At 36.7% G+C, this 22,918-nt stretch overlaps 1 protein-coding gene across 1 annotated transcript in view; it reads right to left on the reverse strand.

The window, feature by feature from the left end:
* The window catches only part of Nsun3 (NOP2/Sun RNA methyltransferase 3), a 58,452-nt gene extending 35,787 nt beyond the window's left edge, over positions 1-22,665 (reverse strand). The window contains exons 1-3 of the mRNA XM_076868229.2: positions 22,550-22,665; positions 21,604-21,713; positions 9,933-10,276 (exon numbers count right to left, since the gene is read on the reverse strand). Coding sequence (XP_076724344.1) covers positions 9,933-10,276; positions 21,604-21,713; positions 22,550-22,561 — 466 coding nt within the window. The 5' untranslated portion in view covers positions 22,562-22,665. The remainder of the gene's footprint in view (positions 1-9,932; positions 10,277-21,603; positions 21,714-22,549) is intronic.
* Between the last annotated feature and the right edge of the window lie 253 nt (positions 22,666-22,918).

A 22,918-nucleotide genomic window follows, 5' to 3' on the forward strand; every position in this document is an offset into this window, starting at 1 on the left:
TAAGAGTTTCAGTTTCTTTGTTCTAGAATGGGGATTATCTAAGTATCTTATAGAGTGGCTGTTATGATTAAGTACAACAGACATTGAGAACAAGATGATGGCTAAGATGCTCATTGATCCTCTCCTCTCTGAGACACCACAGCTATCCACAGATCAAACTACCTCACAAGAACTAAGGAAGGCAGGTGAGAGAATACAATGTCTGGTTTTAGTATAAAAATAAAAATAAAAGATGCAAATAAGAAGTCAGGAAAGAATAACCCATGTCACCACTCCCATAACACCAAGCAGTATGGCATAGAAAGAGACACTGCCCACTTGGGGGAGTGAGAAAGAATTAAGCGAGACCTTAGACTTGAAACCAGGACCACTATTCTGAAATACAGTGCCTCATAGAGTCCCATAGTTCCTGTCCACAGGCAGTACTTACAGACTAAGCCTCTAGATATTCCTTAGCCAAGTAGCTGATTGCCTCCACTATTTTTCTGCCAACATGGGGCAGCAGAGTGAGAAGCAATACTCTGCCAACCGGGGAACTGGGCAGGAAAGTGAGCTTAGACTTGCACTGGAGCTCAGAGCCAAGACTGCCATGATGGAGCCCGAAGTCCATGTTCTCAGTATACAACTTGTAGATGAAGCTTCTACACCTGTCTGACATCAAGTGAAGACCTATACTTGAAAAGCCAGCCTCTATCTCAGAGCAAAGCCTGTCCAAGGAAGGGACATGCCTTTGTCCTTGGAAAAACCCACAGAGCACTCCTAGGCACATTCCCACCCTGCTAAGTTGTTTATCTACAGGAGAGATCTGCTGCGCCAGGTGTTCCTGACTCAGTCAGGCTAGGTGGGGATCCACAGCAGCCCCCTAGCAGCCACCAATCAGTATGAGACAGAGAAATACCTGGGATGCCAGATAACCCTCCCTGCAGTTTATGGTTGGGAAACCATGTAGTTCAGCATATACACCCCTCTTGGCTTAAACCAATCAGTTCAAATGAACCCCCCTTTTGTACTGACCAATCACCCCTACCCAACTTGTTCCTGTCAGTGAACGTGCTAATCATGTTTTAGAGTTGTTATTTGATTTTCCTGCGGTGTGTGATGATTTGCTATGATGTATGTGAAGTCCCTGCCCTCTCCAAAGAATGTATAAAACTGCTGCAAACCCTGGGCTCGGGGCCTCTCAGCGTCACCAGTTGCTGTGTGTGTGCGCGCAGAGGACCGAGCTAGCTCACAATAAACACCTCTTTGCTGCTCACATCGATCTTTGGTCTCTGTTGGTCTTTGGGGGTCCCAAATTCGAGCACAACATACTCCGGTAGGACAGACTTGTATTTCAGCATGCATCACTGCCAAATTCTGTATAGGTCTGGTATACATCCTTGAGTCAGCACTGGTCTTTTCAGCTGCGAGACTCAAGTGTGAACAGCTTAGCACAGCCTGGGCAAGTAAGGAAATTATCTTTACCACCCTTCCCCAAAACTTGGGCAGCATAGCAAGGAGCAACACTCATTCCATTGGTGAGTAAAACAGGAAAGTGAGCATAGGACTGCCTTGGAATTCAGTGCCAGGCTGATGATGCCTAACACTGGGTAGATTCTAATGGTCCCTGTTCTCAAGCAGTGCCTTAGAATGGAGTATCTGTACCTGTTCTGGTACCATAGTGAAAAAACAGCCTCTACCTCAGAGCAAAGCCTGTCCAAGGAAGGAACATGACCTTTGTCCTTGAAAAGACCCACAGAGCACTCCTAGGCACATTCCCACACTGCTAAGTTGTTTATCTACAAATGATAGGAGAGATCTCCTGCGCCAGGTGTCCCTGCCTCAATCAGGCTAGGTGGGGACCCATAGCAACCCCCTAGCAGCCACCAATCAGCATGAGACAGGGAAATACTTGGGATACCAGATAACCCTCCCAGTAGTTTATGGTGTTGGGAAACCATGTAGTTCAGCACATACACCCCTCTTGGCTTAAACCAATCAGTTCAAATGAATCCCCCTCTTGTAGTAACCAATCACCCCTACCTAACCTGTTCCTGCCAGTAAATGTGCTAATCCTGTTTTAGAGTTGTTATTTGATTTTCCCGCGGTGTGTGATGATTTGCTAAGAGATGCTATGATGTATGTGGGGGTCCCTACCTTCTCCAAAGAGCGTATAAAACTGCTGCAAACCTTGGGCTCGGGGTCTCTCAGCGTCACCAGTTGCTGTGTGCGTGTGGAGGACCGAGCTAGCTAGCCATAAACACCTCTTTGCTGTTTACATTGATCTTGGTCTCTGGTGGTCTTTTGGGGGTCCCAAAACATAACAATAGTATATGAGACTTCTATTTCAGTCAGCATTACCTATGGCTGGGGGTAAAGTCTTGGCAGACAGACTATACTAGTGTAGGTACCTGTGCTGTATTGGTCTTGGTGGGCTCAGAGTATGACTCAGTGTTTCAGTGTTGATGCCATGAGACTCCCCACTCCATTCCTCCCCGACAGTATAACACAAAGAGCAACTGTCCACTTTGGGCAAGAAGAGAGAGGCAGGCATTCAAGTTGTTGAATAAGATCCTAGAGCCAGTCCTTCTGTGATAATGCCAGAACCCAGAAGAATCCTGCAGTATCTGATCTAAGGTTTGTGACTAGATGAAGCATCTGGGTCTACCCCAGTCCCAGATGGAGGCTTGCAGACTTTCCTATTTAGTCACTTTCCAGCTCATTTAGCCAAATACCTACTGTGGATGTGGGGCAAAAGTAGGCTTGGGGACCCCTCTAGCCTTGAAATAGCAACAACTTGTAGCAAACCTGGACTTAGAATGCCATCTAGTGATGAAACTGCAGAAAGGCCCACAGGCTTAGAGAAAATAAGCAGACTGCTTTTAATTTTTAGGGGGGCAGGCCCAAAGAAAGCCAGATTATGAAAACTAGAATAAACACCTAATCCTCTAACACAGAGACTATATTATATGCTAACAAATGTCAAGAACTTTCAGAGAATCAATGGTCTCATTTATCTGATAAAATAAGGCACCAGGAACTGACCATATATTAATCAGTATCTGTGAACTCTTAGAATTCAATGAACTTCAATAAAACAATAAAATCATTCAGTGCTGTAACAAAGAATCTTAACAAATTGAATTTTAAAGAAATTGAACAGAAATCCTGTGATGGAAGGTATCACTAGCAGAATAGAACAGAAGAAAAATAATCAGTAGGCTAGGAGACAGGTTATTTCAAAATACATAGTTGATGTATTTTATAAAGTTGCTTTCTGAGGGAGGGCTGATTAGGGTTGCTAGTCTGTCATACGAAGGGAAACAGAAGCCCTAATCATTGCTACATCCCTTACCTTTCCATCTACCATCCAATCTTTACACATAGTACATGCACACGATATATAACTGACCTAATTTTTGAAACATGGAATTATATAACTGACTTAATTTTTGAAACATGGAATTATAGTAAAAAATATTTTAATCACAGGTAAAAAATCCAGAACAGCATAAGTAATAACTTTAGCTTTAGTTAAGATTCTCAATTCAGCATTTTAAAATAGTTCCCAGCTAAAATATAGCTTAATGCTACATTATTATTTTGCTTAAATGTATATTTTATTTTAAATGGTCTTAGGTTGGTTGAACTTCTAAAAACATAAAGTGTCAAGTGGCATGTTTCCACATGTATATATATTAATATATATTAATTACATTGAGACAATTTCAATTTATGTCAAAATTTCATTTAACCAGGAAAGAAAGTAAAAAAATTCCTGAAAACATTACTGAGGCTTTAGTTTCTATACATGGCAGCCTTTGGGATCACACAAAGGAAGTGAAATGGGTAGCTTCATTCATTTATTTTTGTATATCTAACTTAAGAGAAAAAAAATCCTGCCTTATTTCTAGTTCTGTCAATTATGCTCTGGTAATTATGACTGATTCCCATTTTCCTGTCAGTGTAAAAACTGGAATACTAAAAGTGCTAAAAAGGCTAGTGATAAGTTTCTCTGTACATGGAAATAATAGTATAAATTCATAAAAGAACAAATGGCAACATTACATTTATTAACTTATTGATATTAGATTAGAATACTTTTGAGAGTACAACCACTTTAAGGTTCTGACTTACCAAGTACTTATTATGAACTAGGTACAGAGTTAGTTGCCGCAGACATAAAGATAAATAAGAACCCCTTCCTACACTTAACTACAATCAGCAGTGGAATGTCACTGGGAAACCCTGAAATAGTCAATACCACAATGGTGAAACCTTGGATTCAGACCTGAGCTTTGCCAATTACCTTAGACAATTAACAGTTAACTTTTGTCTCTGTTTCATCTATAATTTAGGGCTCATAATCACCAACTCACAGCATTGTAGAATTGTGAGACAGTATATTGGGCACAGTCACATTGTTGTTCTAAGCCCTAAGACTTTAGGAGATGTTTATACAGAGATATAAGTTGTTTGCTTATCAAAGCATATTTGAAAAGCATAGATTTATGAAATGTGAATAACATAGTTCATGGCACAATGACTAAAATGGTCATTCTTTTTATTACTGCTCCAAAGAGGACACACCTAATGCAGGGAACACAAAGAAGGCTTTTTGGGGAAGTTGATTCCTGAGGAAAAACTTGAAGAAAAGGAGTTAGCAGAGGAAGAAGTGCAAAGTAGTACCAGTAGAATGTGCAAAAAAAACCACAAAAAAACAAAAAAACAAAAAACCTAGAGATATGAAGGAGCAGGAAGGACAGCAAAAGAAATTAAACAAAGAAAGGAGTCGTCCTGATTTTCTCTACTAGGAAAGGCTAACCAGAGGTCAGATATCACAGACAGTGAGGAGAATTTCACTCCAGGAGAGACACAGCCCTCAGCAAGAAAGCTGACCATCCTATTCCACCAAGGATAGTTCATATGTTAATGCTTTCCTGTTTAGAATCATAGCTGGTTACCTCTTTTCTATTAAAAAAGCAGGGCACTACAGAGGCTGGGATCACAAAACAAAATGGTCAGTTCATCACTGTGCTAACAGGTTGGAGCAGCTGGACCAACAGAAAAGTGGACTCATTTTTTCAACTGGCCTAAAATATGAGCTTTTTAATTGTTCAAAGTTGTAAGCCTCTTTTTCAAGAATAATGACCAGTACTAATCTAAAAAACTTTGGTGTGTAAACTGCACACCTAGTACAGCCAACATTTAAAGTTTTGAATATGAAAGCTTTGATTAGCATTGCTTCTGCATTCCAAATTCCAGCACTATGGTTAACCTAATTTGGGCTTTAAGCATCAGCATGAAGACATCTGTACTTTTTAGTGAACCACTATCATTAGTGAACTTACATGAAAAGCTTCTTTACTTGGAACACTGCCTACAGTTCACTTGGTATAAAAACAGGAAGATTTTTCCCCACTTCAAACTCCTAGAATATACCAGTTCGCCTTTGGGTTCCTAATCAAATCAACTTCACTACCACAAATATGTAAAATATTTATATCCTACTAATGAGGAAAATTCAAAATTAAAATACTCTCTCTTCAAAATGGTTCCCAAATTTCAAGTTTCTCTTCCCTCTTTTATAATATTAAAAATTCTGTATTAAGAATTCATAAGGATAACCTTATAACAGTCAATATAAAAATATTGCCAAAGAACATAGAATGGAAGTAAAAACAAATACTCCATATAATATGTGATTCTTATAGGTAGCAGAAGAACATGAGTAGTAGAAACTTGAAGTTATGGGGACAATTCCATAGACTAAGCCTATGCTTTCTTTTATAAAGCAATTCACTCAAGGTCATTCTGGCCCTGCTCTGGATTAAGTCAGTAGGATATGTTACTTTACTTGCAAACAACCCTTATCCTCATTGCTTTTCTCTCTGGGTAGAGGAATGATCATCCAAAGATTCTTTCCATAAGAAAAACACAATTTACCTTGAAAATGAACTATTGTGATCTTTACATAGAACAAAGATTCCAAGACTTAGGAAGATAAGATACTTAAAAACAAAGCCCAACAACCATAAAATATGTACAAACAAGTTCCAATAACACTTGGTCAAAGTGATTAAGAGCTGCCTTTAGATCTTTAACATGCTATTTTAATTTCATTATAATAGTAAAATTCCCCATCCCCCTGGGTTTCTCTTGGGTACCTGTGGGTAAAATCATGTGCAGTAAGGACTGTGGGAGGCCAACCTTACATGTGACTGAGTTACACTCCCTGGCTGGGTGCTGAGGCGCTCATTTGCAGAAATGTGGCAGAACTTTTCTCACCCTTCTTGGGTGCGAGGGTCGGTGTCTCGTGCATGGGTGTCTGGCTACAGCCCCATGGGTGAAACTACGCTCACCTGTTCTTTTGTAATATAATCCTTTGCCCTGTTTAGGATAGAATCTTCCATGGAAGTGCCTTGTGTGTGTCTCATTCTCTTACTGTGCCCTTGGGTGTGGCCTACTCAGGTGTCAGTCAACCTGCTGACAGTGAACATCATGAAGATACTCAGCCCCCTGAAACCTGACCCCTTGCCTCATTTAAATAACGTTTCCTTGATAAAAGGGGTCAGCGCGTGCTCTCACTCTCTTTCTGTGGACCCTTAAGGTCAGAGGAGCTGTCACAGTGACCCTAAAGAAAAAGGTATTTGTGTCTCTAGTGTGGTTATTTCATGCAGCCCAGTTAGCCCAGTTTATCTGGAGTGACCCCTGAGCCTTTTAGTTTCGAGAACTGAAACCCAGCAAAGGACTCAATAATCTGATGCAATCTGTCAATCAAAAGTTAAGAGGTGGCACCTGGGTGGAACACTCTAGAAACTTCCCTAAGACCACAGTAGACTAGGGAATAAAGGGAGAGCAATCTTGCTCTCCTCTTTGAGATGACTCACCCTTTCCCTTGAGGGTTTTTTCCTTTCTTTCCTAATAAAATTTGCTGTTATAATACATTTCATGCCTTGTTTAAAATCTTCTCATAAGAACATAATGTAATCTCCTGGATTCCCCAGAAGACCACCAGTAACAATTCCATAAAATTTTGTTCCAAATCATAAAAATAAGGTAATGTATAAAACAATCTTGTCTATTGTGATTTCTTACACTAAAATATAGCAAGTTTCAGTAACAGAACTTTAACTAGAACTCTAAAACACACAGTATTTTCTGTTAAATATACAGCTAATATGAGATAAAAGAATTTTAAAAAAAAGGTAGAAAGCAAACATAAAGAAAGTATAAGTAAATATAATCTTAAATTTTCATATGCTTTTCCAGGTCTGTCACCGCCACATTTCTGGGAAGTCTTAAATCTACCTTGTGCATTGTTAACTAATGACCAATAAATAGTTAAGGCAGAGAAAGAGAGAGAGATATGCATTTTGAGGAACCTGAAATTTAGGAGGCTTTACAGTGTTATCCACTGATCAGATAATGAAGGTCATGTCAGTCTAACAATTCTGAGAATGACCAAATTACTACAAACCACCTTAAGATAACTAAAAAGATACTATCCTTACAGACTTCCCCATAACCACACCTCACCAATTTTCTTTTAAGTGGAGAGTTGGGAACCCCAAAGTATACTTCTCACTTTCAAAGATGGCCTGACTTCTCTCTTAAATGTGTATTCTTTGCTTTCCTAAATAAATATCTGTCTATATTGACTGGCATGTGCTGCAGTTCTTCTCCAACACATAAGACAAGAATCCTTCTGGCCCTGAGTCAAGTTCCTCCATATCTCTGAGAAACCCTTGGACCCACTTCCAGAGATATCACTTCTGCTGTGACAAGATAGATTTGAACCAATGCCAAGTACAGCTGGATCCTTATTTCTCACAAAAAAAAATTTTTTTTAAAGGATTAGAATGATTATTATTATATTTTTTTTTTTTTAGAGAGACAGAGAGAGAGAATTTTTTAATATTTATTTTTTTAGTTGTCGGTGAACACAACATCTTTGTTTGTATGTGGTGCTGAGGAGCGAACCCGGGCCGCATGCATGCCAGGCGAGCGTGCTACCGCTTTAGCCACATCCCCAGCCCCACAAAAATTTTTTAAAACATATTTTAACAGGGAATGATCTCAAAGGAAGAAATACACTGGCAGTCTTCAAATTGGAATATGCATGCCCTGGGGTATACATGCCAGTTTTCTAAGGAATAAGGAGACTAGAATAATTTCAAAAGAATCAGTTTTCAGATCAACTTCCTAAAGGAGAAAAAAAATCCTCCAGTGGGGACTCTCCTTTCACATGGCAATTCACCAATTTTACAAATGAAAAAGTAAGGTTCCCAATCATCCAGAATCATAAAGCAAACTGTACCAGGATTTAGATACCTCCAGAAAATATAAATGAATACATATATACACATATATATATGTGTATATAGGTATATATATATATATATATATATATATATATATATATACACACACACACACACACAATATATATATACACACACACACACACACACACATATAAAATATACTTCAAATAAAACTCAAACAGAACTGATGCTGAACTCTATCTTATCCAGCAATAAGTAATATTTATCCAGGGAATCTGAATTCATTTTTTAAAGTATCATCTATTTCATTAAGAAAATATTAACTGATGGAGATCTGGCTCAGTGGTAGAGAGTTTGCCTAGCACGTGTGAGGCTCTGGGTTCAATCCCCAGCATCACAAAAGGAAAAAAAAGAACAAAAAGAAAAAGGAAGAAGAAGATAATAAATGACTCACTGATCAGTATTTATAAAACTGTGTATCACTTTTGCACTAGTAATAATAGTAGTGATGAAGTCATTTCAAAAGAACTTATTGCTTTGGCCCATACTTGCCACATGTGGCTATGAGCACTTGAAATGTAGTTAGTTCAAACAGAAATGTGCTCTCTGTAAAATAACCAATTTCAAAGACTTGTAAAAAATAAGAATGTAAAATACCTCAGTAGACATTTTTATTTTGATCATATGTTGATAACAACTTTGAATAACATTCAATTAATTTCACCTGTTTCTATATTTTCCTGATGACTATTCAAATATTTTAAATTAATATGTATTCCATAATTGTTATGGTTTAGATATGTGGTATTCCCCCAAAACTCTTGTGTAAATACAAGAAAATTCAGATGTGAAATGAGTAGGTTATGAGAACCTTTAATCAGTGCATTAATCCACTTGGGAGGATTTAAATGGGTGGTGACTATATACATGTAGGGTATTGCTAGAGGATGTAGACCACTGGGGGTATGCCTTCAGGGTATATATTTTGTTCCTGGTGAGTGAGGCTCTCTCTGCTTCTGGATTATTATGCCCTAAACTGTTTTTCTCCTTTACATCCTTTTACCTTGATATTCTGCCTCATCTTGGTCACAGAGCAATAAAGTTGGAAGTCCATGAACTGAGACCTCTGAAACTGTGTGCACCAAATAAACTTTTCCCTCTCTAAAAGTGTTCTTGTCAGATCTTTTGGTCATAGCAGTAAAAAAGCTGACTAAAAAAAATATTATATTTCTGTTAGACAGGTACAGTAAAATAATTTTAAATGCACATGTTTTGTTGCAGAAATGTATGAAGTGATTTTAATACAAGATTTTCAAGTACAGTAGTAGAGCACCTACTTAGCACACACACAAAAAAAGAAAAAGTAAACAACAAAATTTTAAAAAGCCTGTGTCACTGGCTAATAGCACTCATATTCATATCTGGTAGATTTGTGTTCAAAAAATGTTAAAATTTTGTTTCCAATTATCTGTTAGGGTTAGGAAGCTGGAAAAAGTGCTATTTACACTGCATCATTCAGCTAATGTTTCCAGTCTTGTCTACAGTGGTTTTCAAGTTTCTTAAGTTTGCAAACTCAATCTTACATTTCTTCCCATATACTTTCAAAGAATTTTTTAACATACAGATATGAAACAATTGTTAATCAAGGAAATAAAAGTACACTACCTGGCCAAGCACATTGTAGCAGCGCTAATGATTTACCTCCAGGAGCAGCACATAGATCTAGAGCCTTCTCCCCATCCTGTAATTCCAGAGCTAGTACTGGAAGAAGAGAAGCAGCATTCAGGAGATAGTATTTTTTCAGGTTACCAAACTGGTGTCTTTCTGAAGGTAAACGGTCTGTAGTTCTGCTGAGGTAACACTTTAGTGATTTAGGACAGCAGGGTAAAGATCCTTGAAAGAGTTGGTGATAGCCCTTCAAATATAAATCCATTTCCAGTTCAAAAGGATAATTGAATCGATTGAGGAGGACAGCATATTGCCACAATGATGGAGATATCAATACATCCCTAGAAACAGAAAACAAAAGATTGTTAATATGAAACACATTAATACCATTTTATATTATCAATGGGGTGACCATTGTTCTAAGTTTATACTTATCTCTGATTTTCAGAGACAGGATCAGTCTTTCTGACTTTTCCTTTTGCCTCATGAAGACCTGATATGATTCCATCAGCTCATGTTATGAAACAATCTTTATTTAAAGTTTTTATTTTTACTGTAGCTTTTTTTTAAAATTAATTTTGATCATTAAAATACAATACTGAGTTTTTTGTGCCCCCCGCTTTAAGTTCTACACAAGGGAAGTATAGTTTTAACTTTCCCTACAGAATATCTTGCCAAAAAATATGGCCTGCCTTTACAGGCAATGATAGTCAAAAATCTATTTTGCCTTTAGTCAAAATAGATTTTTGACCATCACTACGTGCACAAGAAAGTGTTTCACTTAGAGACAAAATTTAAAACAAGAGACTGTTAATATTGAAGGGAAAGGTACCATCATATTGTTTAAAGAAATTAGTATTAAAGTTTTATATGATTAGGATAAAAGGTGTGAAAAGCTAATTACAGTGAACTCTACAGGAATGGAGTTAATGAGGTGATGAGTGGCTCAGAAGATTCAGATCCAAAGATGATTTAAAATTCACTCACGGACTGATGGTACAAGCTTTTCCCCCAGTATCTTTACTTTCTTGAATTTGTATTTGGCCCAACAAGTAGATCTCTTGAAAATCACAATCTCACATCAACTGATAGATGATATAACGATAAATAATTAATTTACTAGATGACCTTTCTGAGTTATTTGGGAGCCTCATTCAACATGGTCAATTAAATAAATTCCAGCTGCTACTCACCCTGGAGTTGACTATGTGAGGAATGGTTGGATTGAAATCTAACACCTGCGACTCAAGCATGCCAGGTGAATTTCAACTTAGGCCTGTTATATGGAACTGCTTTCCATTTTCAGTGCCTCATATTTGTCATGGATGGTATACAACTGAATCCTGGCATATCTGTTTCAGCTGTTTTGGAAGATGACCATCTCCTACTTAAGACAAGGATTTGCAAAGTTCACTGTGCACCAAGAGTTTGATTAAAAAAAAAAAAAAAAAAGACGACCACCACTGAGCCCAACCTGGATTCAGTAGGTCTGAAACAAAACCTGAAATCTCCATTTCTAACAAATTTGCATTTCTAACAAGTGTTTGGGTAAAACTGATGACCTTGATCCTCAGAATCACACTTGGGTAACTACTGCTTTAAAATAGAATCCAAAAGGATATCTGTGAATATAACTCTTGTGATTAAAGTCCATCCTTAATCTTACCCTTCATGCTGGATGAAAATATACCCAGTCCGAGTCACTTGTAACAGAGAAATAGTCAGAACCAATTTAATGTATACAGATTGGAATGACTTGGCTTAAGTCATGTGCCTACCTCTTAGCTAACAAAAGGCGGACACTCTTAACTGATTAATATCAGATAAGGCAAATCTCTATTTATTATTCTTTTTTCTTCAAAACGTTCAAATCAACTTGTGGATATATATTCCTTCAATATAATTTTAAAATCAATTGTTCAGTTAATAGTAACTTTGACTAGGATTAAATTAAATGCATTAGATTTGGAGAGAATTAACACGTTAGGCTTTTATTCAAGCCAGCTTGATTTTATATCATATTTCTGCTTGCTAGCAACACCACCTTGGGTAAGTTGCATTTAGTATTTAGTCTTTCCAACCCTGAACAAAATTTCTTCACTTATTCACATTTTATTTCAGATAAAAGTAAAAGTTATTAATTCTGAATATTTCCTTTTGAACATATTAAGAGGACTGTTGGTTTAGAAACACTATTGACTTTTGTATATTATCTAGTACGTTAATTGGAAGAAATGAGAAAGAAAGTTGCAGGGCAATACAACAACATAGGTATGACAGAGAATAGTGCATTTGGGGAATCAGAAGCCTAATATGGCAGAAAATTATATGGACCAAGTAGCATGGGACAGCATTTTTAAATTTTATGTTGTGAATGATGCGAAATCACTGGAAGATAGGAGAAGTTTGTCAGATTTTAAAACTGCACTATGGCAGTGAAGTAAAATTTTCAAAAATTATCCTCATTCATGACAAAACTAAGCCTTGACTAAAACAAAATTCTGATCCCTGATGACTTACACCAACAGAACTATTTTAGCTTTTTGGAACAAGATTCTTTAGCTTTTACCAAACTCAGTATATACTGTTCCCTCCACCTATGATCCTTCCTCCCTCATCTACCTGTTCTCTCCTCAGGGAACTTTATCTACAAGGAAGTCTTTTCACCTAACATCTAATTAATCTGCTCCACTTTGCCCTGATCATATTATTAATCAAAGTTATTGATCAGATACTTAAATGTACATTTTGCAATTTTACCTCAAATAATCATCACAATATTGAGACTTTCAGTGATAAGGCTACTTACCCAAGGTGGTGTTGCTAGCAAGCAGAAATATGATATAAAATCAAGCTGGCTTGAATAAAAGCCTAACGTGAGTGGTTTCCGAAGTAATACCCTAGTGTAGCAGCACTAGTGGTACACAAAGAGAAATTTCCACCCCAACTCTCCAGGTTTGAGTGGTCTTGAGCTCCTTGAATTCGACCTATTGTCTACAACAATGGGAATAGCTTACTATAACCTGCCCCTAGCACCAGCTGTCTCAGGACCATCTCAATGAAAGACTACAGAAGCTATCCAGGATGGTGCTTCCTATGCCTGAGAAAGCACACCTCTGTGTTACAATAGGTCTCAGAGCTCTCCACGCACCCACTTGCTGTGGTCCTATCTCTATCGCCGCATAATACAGACTCACACTGTCGTGCTTGTCCTAGGTGGGCTACTAACCTGAATCTGGAAGAGCAGTTACTACTTGGCAGGCAGAGGTTGAGGCTCAGGCCCGGGAAACAATATATGGGGATCCAGAAGTTGAGAGAAGATGTGATACATGGTGGGAATATTGGTCTTCTTTTATTTGGAGGTTGGTAACAGCCTCTCTAGCCTGCCACCTGCCAGTTCCATTTAGCCTCCTGGGTTTTTTCCATAGGCCCTTTAATATGCAGGCCAAAGAAAGAAGGGACACTACCAACAGGTTATATCAGTGGGCATATGCTCACAAGCAGGTATTTATGACCTTGAGTACTTACATTGAAACAGTATTCATGACCTTACTACATACTGACCATAACAGCAGATTCATGGCCGTGGTTACACACACACACACACACACACACACACACACACACACACAAATATATATAACAAAGCCTACCAGAAGACTCAGTGAGGGAACCTAACTAGATAATCATTTTGGGCCTGCCCCAACACTACTCTACCCCAAAATTTTTATGAATAGAAAAATAGCATTAGAAGACTCTAGAAGACAGCAGTCAGGTACTACATGTCACAGCTTTTCTTAAGATTCTTGATTGTGGAGTCTGAAGCTGCTCTATTTACTGATATCCAAAGTTAGAAGATCAAGTACATCAGCAGCCAGCAGATTTGGGACCCACAAGATCAGTGATCTAAAAATATTTTGTTAGTACAGTCATCGACTGATTTTGAAAAACTATACACATTTTAAGTTGACATAAAACCCTTCACCATATGCTTATGGGTGCAAATTCTATATATTAAAAAAAATAACCAACATTTTAAAATACAAATTAAACCACTATTTTGTAGGGATATGTGGTGCTGGGGATTGAATCCAGGGCCTCTCACGTGCTAAACAAGTGCTCTACCACCATACTTATGCCACCTTTTAAAATGTATCCAGTGAGCTAGGGATGTGTAGCTCATCAGTTCAGTACTTGTAGAATGTATAGGAGGCACTAGGTTGGATTACCCACACCAAAAACATGAAAATGTCAAAAATATATGTCTGTGGAACCAAAACATTAGAGTGATTTTGATAACTATTAGTGATGGGAGCTATGACTGAATTATGGATTTCTCTGAGCCATCTCAAGGCAAAGGTGTTGCTCTTCTAAGAATTCTCAGTGATTCCCAATGATTAGAGATAGCTCAGTAACCTGCTGACACCCTGCTCAAAGAGAAGTCTGTGTTCCATGGAATTAATTTATTGGTTCAAACAGCCCCAGGTTCAAATGCAGCTGTTTAGAGGTGGAAAAGATATCAGTGTGACTAAATAGCCTTGAAGCGCTAAATGCTGGGAGGAGGAAGAAATACTGGAGCAAGTTGATAAGCCTCCAATTAGGCTATTTTCCCCACAGCTTCACTTGTGTACCTTGAAGTTTTTTCTCACAATAAATCCCTTTGATGTTCTTGCCTATAAAATAAAGCACAGAGGCTCTCAATCATTGTTAGAGGTCAGAACCTACATGACTGACTCGCCCACTGAGTCCCGCTATCTACTTATAATTGAGTCTTTTCTTTATTTCTTGTATTTCTTATTTCTAATCGTTTCATAGCCCAAACTTGGGAAAACTGAGTAAGTTACACAGGTTGTGTTCATTTAAAATTCATACACTAACTCTTCTTTAACAGGCACAAGTTTTATATTCTTATTTTTCCTTTTATTTATATTCCACTTCTCCATGTAACTTTATTCTAATATATTTTTATGCATGAAAACTTTTTTTTTTTTAAATCACCCTATCATACTTTTTTGGAACACACAAACACATATATATTAAATTTCTCTGTGGTATTCAAATAACTTTGGGATTCAGCTGTCAAAAATATCATTAGTATAAAATCGGCCAAAATAACTTATAATTTTGATAGTTATTAAACATAAGAAGTAAAAATTAATAGGAACTATAATGAAATGAGCTTTTGTTTTCATATACCTATAGATGAATATTACTTCTTGCTAGGATAAGTCAGAGTTCAATATCAGTTTTATTCTTATTTTGTATTATTATAAGAGTTGAGAAAAACCTTCACTTATATAAGTACATGAGAATTAAATATTTTGCTATAGCAATGTCTCCCACTTTGAATTCTTCCTGAGTTATACCCCCAAATCACTTAGTGATCCATTGATCCATCATCAAAAATATTTTATATGAATCATTAGCTGACAACTGAACTGGGACTCCTTTACTTTTGTTGAAAGCAAAACTTTGAAACTACCTGATTTGTCGAAAAATTTGCCACTAACTTTCTAAACACATGACATGGAGGTGTCTTTTGTTGTTTATTTTTTGTGGTGCTGGAGATGGAACCCAAGGTCTTGCACATGGTAGGCAAACATACTACCATTGAGCAACATCCCCAGTCCCATCATGGAGGTTTGGTGTCCTGGAGAAATGCAATAAAAGTCAGAATGGTGAAAGTGTGTTTTTCTTTGTGAAAATGAGGAAAAGAGAATTGTAGAAAGGCAAGCTGACAAAGGAGAATACCTGCTTAAGTACAGAGGGGAGGTGAGCAATTTTCTGAAAGGACACACATGGAAACTGGCAATTTGGAAGCTGACTGCTATAACTTGCTCATTCCTGCAGACCCTTGCAAAAGTCTGGATCAGGCTTCACTGCTAGTTTTACCTCCAATGTGGTAAGTCAGCATTTTCTTCTTGCTAACAAACATTAATTTTCTAAATACATAGTGTGCATCAACGATATGCTAGGCACATCTGTTTACTGATGATGATATAAAATTAGCTTATGTTTAAATTTCTAAGGAACAAAAGAAAATGTTAAGTAAAGATAACTAAAAGACAAATATTATAAGTAAAACTATGGCACAAGAGTTACTGATCTTTGAGAAAGTCAATGAAATTATACTAAGGCCTTTTAGCCCAAGTCACACTGCCTGATTAACTACTTCCTTTTAGCCCAAGTCACACTGCCTGATTAACTACTTCCCCAGCTGGTTTATATGGGGACCACAACTTTATTTTCTGTCTCCCTGACTAAATGTCCAGTACCTAACCCCCTGAGTCAATGTACAGAATTAGAATTTTATACATGGACCACTCAACTAATTGCTTTTGTTATTATTGGTGTTGGGAATTTTACCTAGGGCCTCATGAATGTGAAGTATGTGCTCTATCTTCACATGAAGCATAATTTTTATTTTAACAAAAGTCAAACATTTAAAAAATTAAATCTGTTAGGTTAAAATCTCGAAAATTGTATATTTGGAAAATGCTTAGTATTTGATAGTATGATTTTTCATTTAACTTTTCTGTGACATTATACTTTTCTTTTATTCTCCACTCAAATTTTCTAATTTAAAATGAGAACAAGAATTTTATCTAGAAATGGCTAAGAACAATTGGCATAACCCTATAGATTACAGAAGAAAATTTAAATTTCCGTTGTTAAAAAATAGAAATTCCTCATTTCAGTGCTATTATTATCCACTAGAGGGTGCTCATAAGATCATTTTAAATGTGTGGTCAGAAAATAAATTAATTTATGGAAATGCATCTAAGTATATTTAATTTTTATTCTACAGAAATTCTAATAATGAGGGCTGGGGTGGTGACTCAGTGGCAGAGCGCTTGCCTTGCATATGTGAGGCACTAGGTTTGATCCTAGCACCACATTAAAAACAAACAAAGATATTGTGTCCATGTATAGCTAAAAAATATTTTTAAAAAAAGAAATTCTAATAATGAATTGATGACGTTATTTTTGTTAGGTGAGGTTTCTTCCTATTTCTCATACAAGGGCAATTTATGGCAGTTTTGTTATCCAGAGTACCTCAGAAAGGAAATTATGGGTGAGGATTTGTATTTCCAGTGAAGATGACAAAAGTCTAAAAATACTGGCTATAACGAGTCCCCCATATAACTGAAATGCATACACTTCCAAGGATGAGACCCCAGACCCTTCATCGCAGCACAAATAGTAGAAGAAAAAACATGGGATTATTAAGTCACAGGCCTGGATCTGTCCTAAGTGTGAACATCCAGCAATGAATTGTTTTAACTTCTGAATTTAAAAGGGGCTAAAAATTACTGTAAGGATTTGAAAAAAATTAAGGTTGAAAGTATTTGTAAAACTAAGCTAGAACAAAATAGAAATCTGAATACTAGTTGTTTTCTCTCTTCCCTAACCATCCACCTCTATAGCCTCTTCACAAATTCTGGTGATATTAACTAGGTATATAATTTCCCTTTCTTTTTATATGTGAACTATGAGTCATTGATACCAGAGTGAAATGTTTGGGCTTTATTTTCAATAAAATGCACATAAAACTTTCAAAGTTCATAAAGATTTCCAATTAATCCTTCCCTCGTAAGTCTATTTGGGGGCAGAATATATATACAGTGCATTTATGTATCATAAGTGCACAGCAGTGCTTGGGGCATAAATAAATCCTCACTAAATTGTGAATAAGTAATTGCTTGTCCAAGATATTGTTTTTTCCTTGTCATTTAAAAAGTATACAAATTAGAAAACTTTTAACAATAAAGTATTGACAGTAAAAAAGTTATATCAAGTTAAATGCAATGAAAACACAAAGGGGAAAGATTGATGAAGCTGTTAATAAAATAAAATAATGCTAATATATATTGAGAGCTTATTATATGTCATTCAATATTCTGAGAATTTTGTTCATGTGTGTGCATAAATTTCCTGTCTCAAGTGACTATATGAAATATATATGTTTTTTCATGTTTTCCAAAAGAAAACAGTGAAATATAGAGATGTTTAATAACTTACCTGAGGTCAAGTGCTACAAGATGCTGAAATGGGATGTGAATACACATTCTTAACCAGAAGGAAAAGGAAGGGCATTCCTACTAGAAGGAACAGTATATCCAGTACCAAAATCATGAAGGAGCCTCCTTATGCTCCTTGGACGTGAAAACATTTTTGGTTCAAATGTAACATTACAGCGAGAGAGGAAGCAAAGGTGTGTACCTTCGGAGTGATAAAATATAATATGGTAATACTGAAAAGCAGCATGGCAGAGTGAATATGCTCTTCTAAAAGTGAATCATGTATTCTTCAGCAAGTTATTTAACTTCTGTATGCCTCATCTTGCCGATCTATAAATGGAAAGAACTACCTTAAGAGTGTAAAATGGAAAGAACTACCTTAAGAGTGAAATTATTTCTAAAGTACCATAAAAGTGGTTGCTAAAATAAGAAGGTGGGAGACTCAGCTATAATATGCCAGGTAAAAAATGATGAAGGCCTGATTAAATAGAAGCTGTAGCATTGAAAAGGATGTCCAAATTAAGAAATTTCTCAGGAGGAAGCAGCAACCTTTGGTAACTATTTTAGATTTTGACAGAGAAAGGGTAATGGTGTTTGGTAGTACATAGTTACAGAGTCACCAAGACCACTCTCATTTCTGACACAAACTGTAATTTCAGGGATCCCCAAGACCATTCTTAAGTTTGTTTATTCATTAGAAGAGCATGTAGAACTCACTGGAAGCTTTTAAACTCATAGTTACCATCTTTTACTGAAAAAGCATATAGATTAAAATCAGTTATAGGAAAAGATTGATGGTACAGAGTCCACAAAAGTTCAAAGCATGAAACTTCTAGTTATCTTCTGCACTGGAAACATGGACAAGGCTAACTTTTTTCCTGGCAACAATGTGTAACAATATGCACAGAAATACTTCCAAACAGAGATGCTCATCTAAGCCCTTATATCAATTTCTGATGTTGTTTTGTGTTTTCTACTGCCTATTAAATTTGTGTGTGTGTGTGTGTGTGTGTGTGTGTGTGTGTATGGTGCTGGGGATAGAACCCAGGGTCTTACGCATGCCAGGTAAACACTCTACCACTAAGCCACATCCCCAGCCCTGGTGTCCAGTTTTAATTAAAGCATAGCTGACTGCTCATACTGCTTTCAGTCTCCAGCTCCTCTGGAGGCTGAGCTTACAGCTGTGGTCTGTACTCCTATAAATTACGTTGTTAAGACTATTAAGTATGGCCCAAGATTCTAGCTAAACAAAGATATTCTTAACAGATACATTTCAAGCACTTAGAGATTATCTCCCCAGAGCTGTGGAAATGCCAGAATTGCTTTTAAGTAAGGTTCACTATTTACTACAAAGGTACTGAAGGTGTAGAGGAAAAAGGAGGTACCTGGACTGAAAGTAATATCTTCAACTGAGATAGAATATGCAAGTAACAAAGATAACACAGGTTTAGAAGAGAAAAACAACATGCTTTTGAGTTTGCTGAATATGACAACTTAGTTGCTAGAAAACACTTAGAAGTATGAGGCTAAATCTTGGAAAGAATTGCATAGTTTGAGATGATAGCACATTGATTAAAATCTACACTCATGTCCCGAATAGACTTTCTTGAAAGACAATATGCAGGCAACATAGAGAGCAAAAACTGAACCAGGGTAAACTTCAGCTTTAAAGAACTTCTCAGAGGGACTTGGCATGAAAGGTCATTACAAACCAGTAAAATTAAATACTAAATCTTTACCACTATTATAGGAAACTAAAGATACTGTGTAAATTATTTTCTAGATAGGAAAAAAAGCATTCCATTTCCCCCAGATGTAAAGACTACAAGAACAATATTATTTCTTGCAAATAAACAATTATAAAACAAAAATATGTGATTCTCTTCTTACTTCCTGTGCTATCTTCCATGTTCAAACTACTTTCTGAGAAAACCTTTATTTTGTCTACTGCAAATTTAGCACATGTTTATGCAAAACTTAACTTACCATGAAAACTGAACAAAAAGGTAGATGAAGCAGAAGGCACAGCTAATTAAATGTGTTTGTGGTTCACTGCTCATGTTGTTTAGGTTCAAATAATAATTTATAAGTCTGTCTGAACACACTAAAGAGAAAAATAACTTATTATAAGGAACGAGTAGCCAGATTACTAAAAGTCAGCCAACAGAAGACATCTAAAAATCTTTTTTTTTTTAAATCATCCAAGTATGCCTATTACATCCCAGGTATGAAATGCAGACTAAAGGTTAGCAGGAGGAAGTCTTGAGTCCGAGAACCTCAGCACAAATCCCAATTCTGCTACTTAAACTGAGTGAATTGGGACATGTTATTTAAACTCTGCAGTACCATCAGATGAAGAATGAAAAACAAATCTCATAGGTTTAAGGATCACTTTTGTCAGTATTGTCTGGCATATAATAAGCATGCAAGATGCCTGCATATTCCATGTGATTACCTTTGTATACCAGAAGCCTAATGAATTGATTATAATCGTCACTGGTCATTCTTTATTCTCGGAAATACACATTTTGAAATCCAGTTTTGAAATAAAAACAAATATATACTACATTTTCATATTATACTGATTCCTAAATAGCTTAATTTGTTTAAAACTTATATTAGAATGCCAGATTATTATCTCATTAGCCATGACTTAATCTTTGTTTAAAAAAAATGCTTAAAGCTGTCCTTTGTAAAGAAGATATACTTATTAATTCAAGAAAAGGTGAAATAAGACAACATGAGAAACCACTGCCTGAATCAAGTTCCAGATATTATCCACAGCCTTGAATAATAATAATAATAATAATTATTATTATTATTATTTTTTCCCTTTTCCCCTTAGCTGAAAATGTCTGGTTCCTTAATCCAAAGTAATTTCTCCAAGATACCAAGACTTGGCATTTTCTCAGGCTTTCACTGCAAAACACGGTACTCCTGTCTATTTTTATTATGATACTTACCAAATTAGCAGTGTACATAGCTATAACCATGCCTCTCACCTCATTCCCCCTAAGAACACTAGACTATATGCAAATGGAATATAATGACTATCTTACTCTTTGTATTCTTGGGGCATTAAATATACAGTATGAGGCACTCAGAATTAACCCATAGAACAACATCCTGGTCAACAGCAAAGCTCACCAAAGATATAAACCAAGTTTTCTCATTTCCTTTTATGCATTAAATGTTTGCCTTTATAATACATTTAAAGAATCTGTATTTATATATGCACATGTGTATGTATGTTCAAAACAGAGCTAACCACAGACATAACAGGGAAGAAATAAAACTACTGAATAAATTGACTTTTCCTGAGATAAAGCAGTGTTGACTTCAAAGTTTTAACGTTCTTATGTTACAGTATAACTAATTTTGTAGGTGGTCCTATTTCCTGGATCAATTCAATTGTTCAAGATATGGGCATATTAATTTTTACTTACTACTGCTACAAAATTTTTTTTCACTGCTTTTCATTATCTATTTCCTCTTGGTTCTTCCTTTCTATGTCCCAGTAGGAGAGTGCAACCAGGTTTAAATTTCTTTATCTTTTATTCTCACTTCATCCCTCACCCAAAAAGGTATACTGCATATTTTACTTCCACTGCTCAATCATAAAGTATCAAGAGATGAATTATACTAACCTCACTGTATTCCAGGAATCTTCAAGTTCTTTGGAATACTGTTTTTCAAAATGATCCAACACAACTTTGCAAATCTGTTTTGCAAGCTTCCCCTGTGATTTTCCTTTCAACTACGACAAGAAAAAGGTGCTGACACATATTAAAGATACTACAAATTTATTAAACCTCGATATTAACACAATCTTTTTTACTGTCTAAAAATAAGAACACTTTATCTTTATATAATTATTAGTTCTTGTAGGGGGAGCAATATATGAGTTATAACAATATATGAGTTGTAAACCGTGTTACTGATAAATTTACCTATTTATGCTAAAGGAGTGTTTCCCCAAGTAATTGTAATCCAATCATGAAGCAAATGTTAAAGCTGAATCTAATTGTGCTAAACAAATTATGTCTAAAGGACAAAATTAGTTTTTAAAAGCCATCACAGATGTTAGCATCAAGGGGAACTTCGTGAAAGGTACATAAAAACTCTGTACTCATTGCAATTTTCCCGTACACTTAGAATTAATCCAAAATAAGAACAAAAATGTCCCTTTTGTTTTTTCTGGAAACTCTGCAATTGTTTCGTTTATTCGTAGAGGGCCAAGTAAAAAATGTAACACTGTCTAGGCGTCCGGATACAGCAGTGACATAGAAGACAGTTTCAGCACTATAGGAGCTTACACTATACTGGGAACTTGACGTGAGCAAGTATTAGAAGTCTGCAGATTACTCGGAAGGGACGTCCTCTCCGAAGACCTTGGGAGCGAACAGGGAATGTTTAAGTGCAAAAGTCACGCACTGAATATTACCAGGATTCTAGACAAGGAACCAAAAAACCCGAATATCGCAAAGGGACCGCCAAAGGTGAAGTTCCCACATCCCAGCCCCCTCCCTCGCCTCCTTGGTAGTGTACAGTCTGGTTCAGCCAGAGGCGCCCAACAGGGCTCAAGGGCCTCACCCGAGTCAGCATTATCCTGCAGGGAGTTTACAGAAAAGAGTCAGCAACACTCCACATGAAAAAGCTTCCAGCCAAATGAAAAAACAGCCAGATTTCCGGTTAGCCAAAACCCTTAATGTCCTCACGTTTCCCGTTTAAATTCTCGCGATATTACACATATCGCCTGCACTTTCAAAATCTCGCCAACAAGGTTAGCTCCCGCGAGAGTCACACCTGAAATTGCTCTGCACTTGGTTGGCTGGGGCAGGGAAGAATTCTGCGCTGACGCCCAGGGGCGTGACCCGGCCGTGGGAGAGACCTTGGGCGACTGGTATTTAGGAAATAGTTTAACCTGCTAAACCGTCTTTGTGGGTGGGCTGAATCTCTGTC

Source organism: Callospermophilus lateralis, chromosome 10 (assembly GCF_048772815.1).
Source record: "Callospermophilus lateralis isolate mCalLat2 chromosome 10, mCalLat2.hap1, whole genome shotgun sequence".
Lineage (NCBI taxonomy): Eukaryota > Metazoa > Chordata > Mammalia > Rodentia > Sciuridae > Callospermophilus > Callospermophilus lateralis.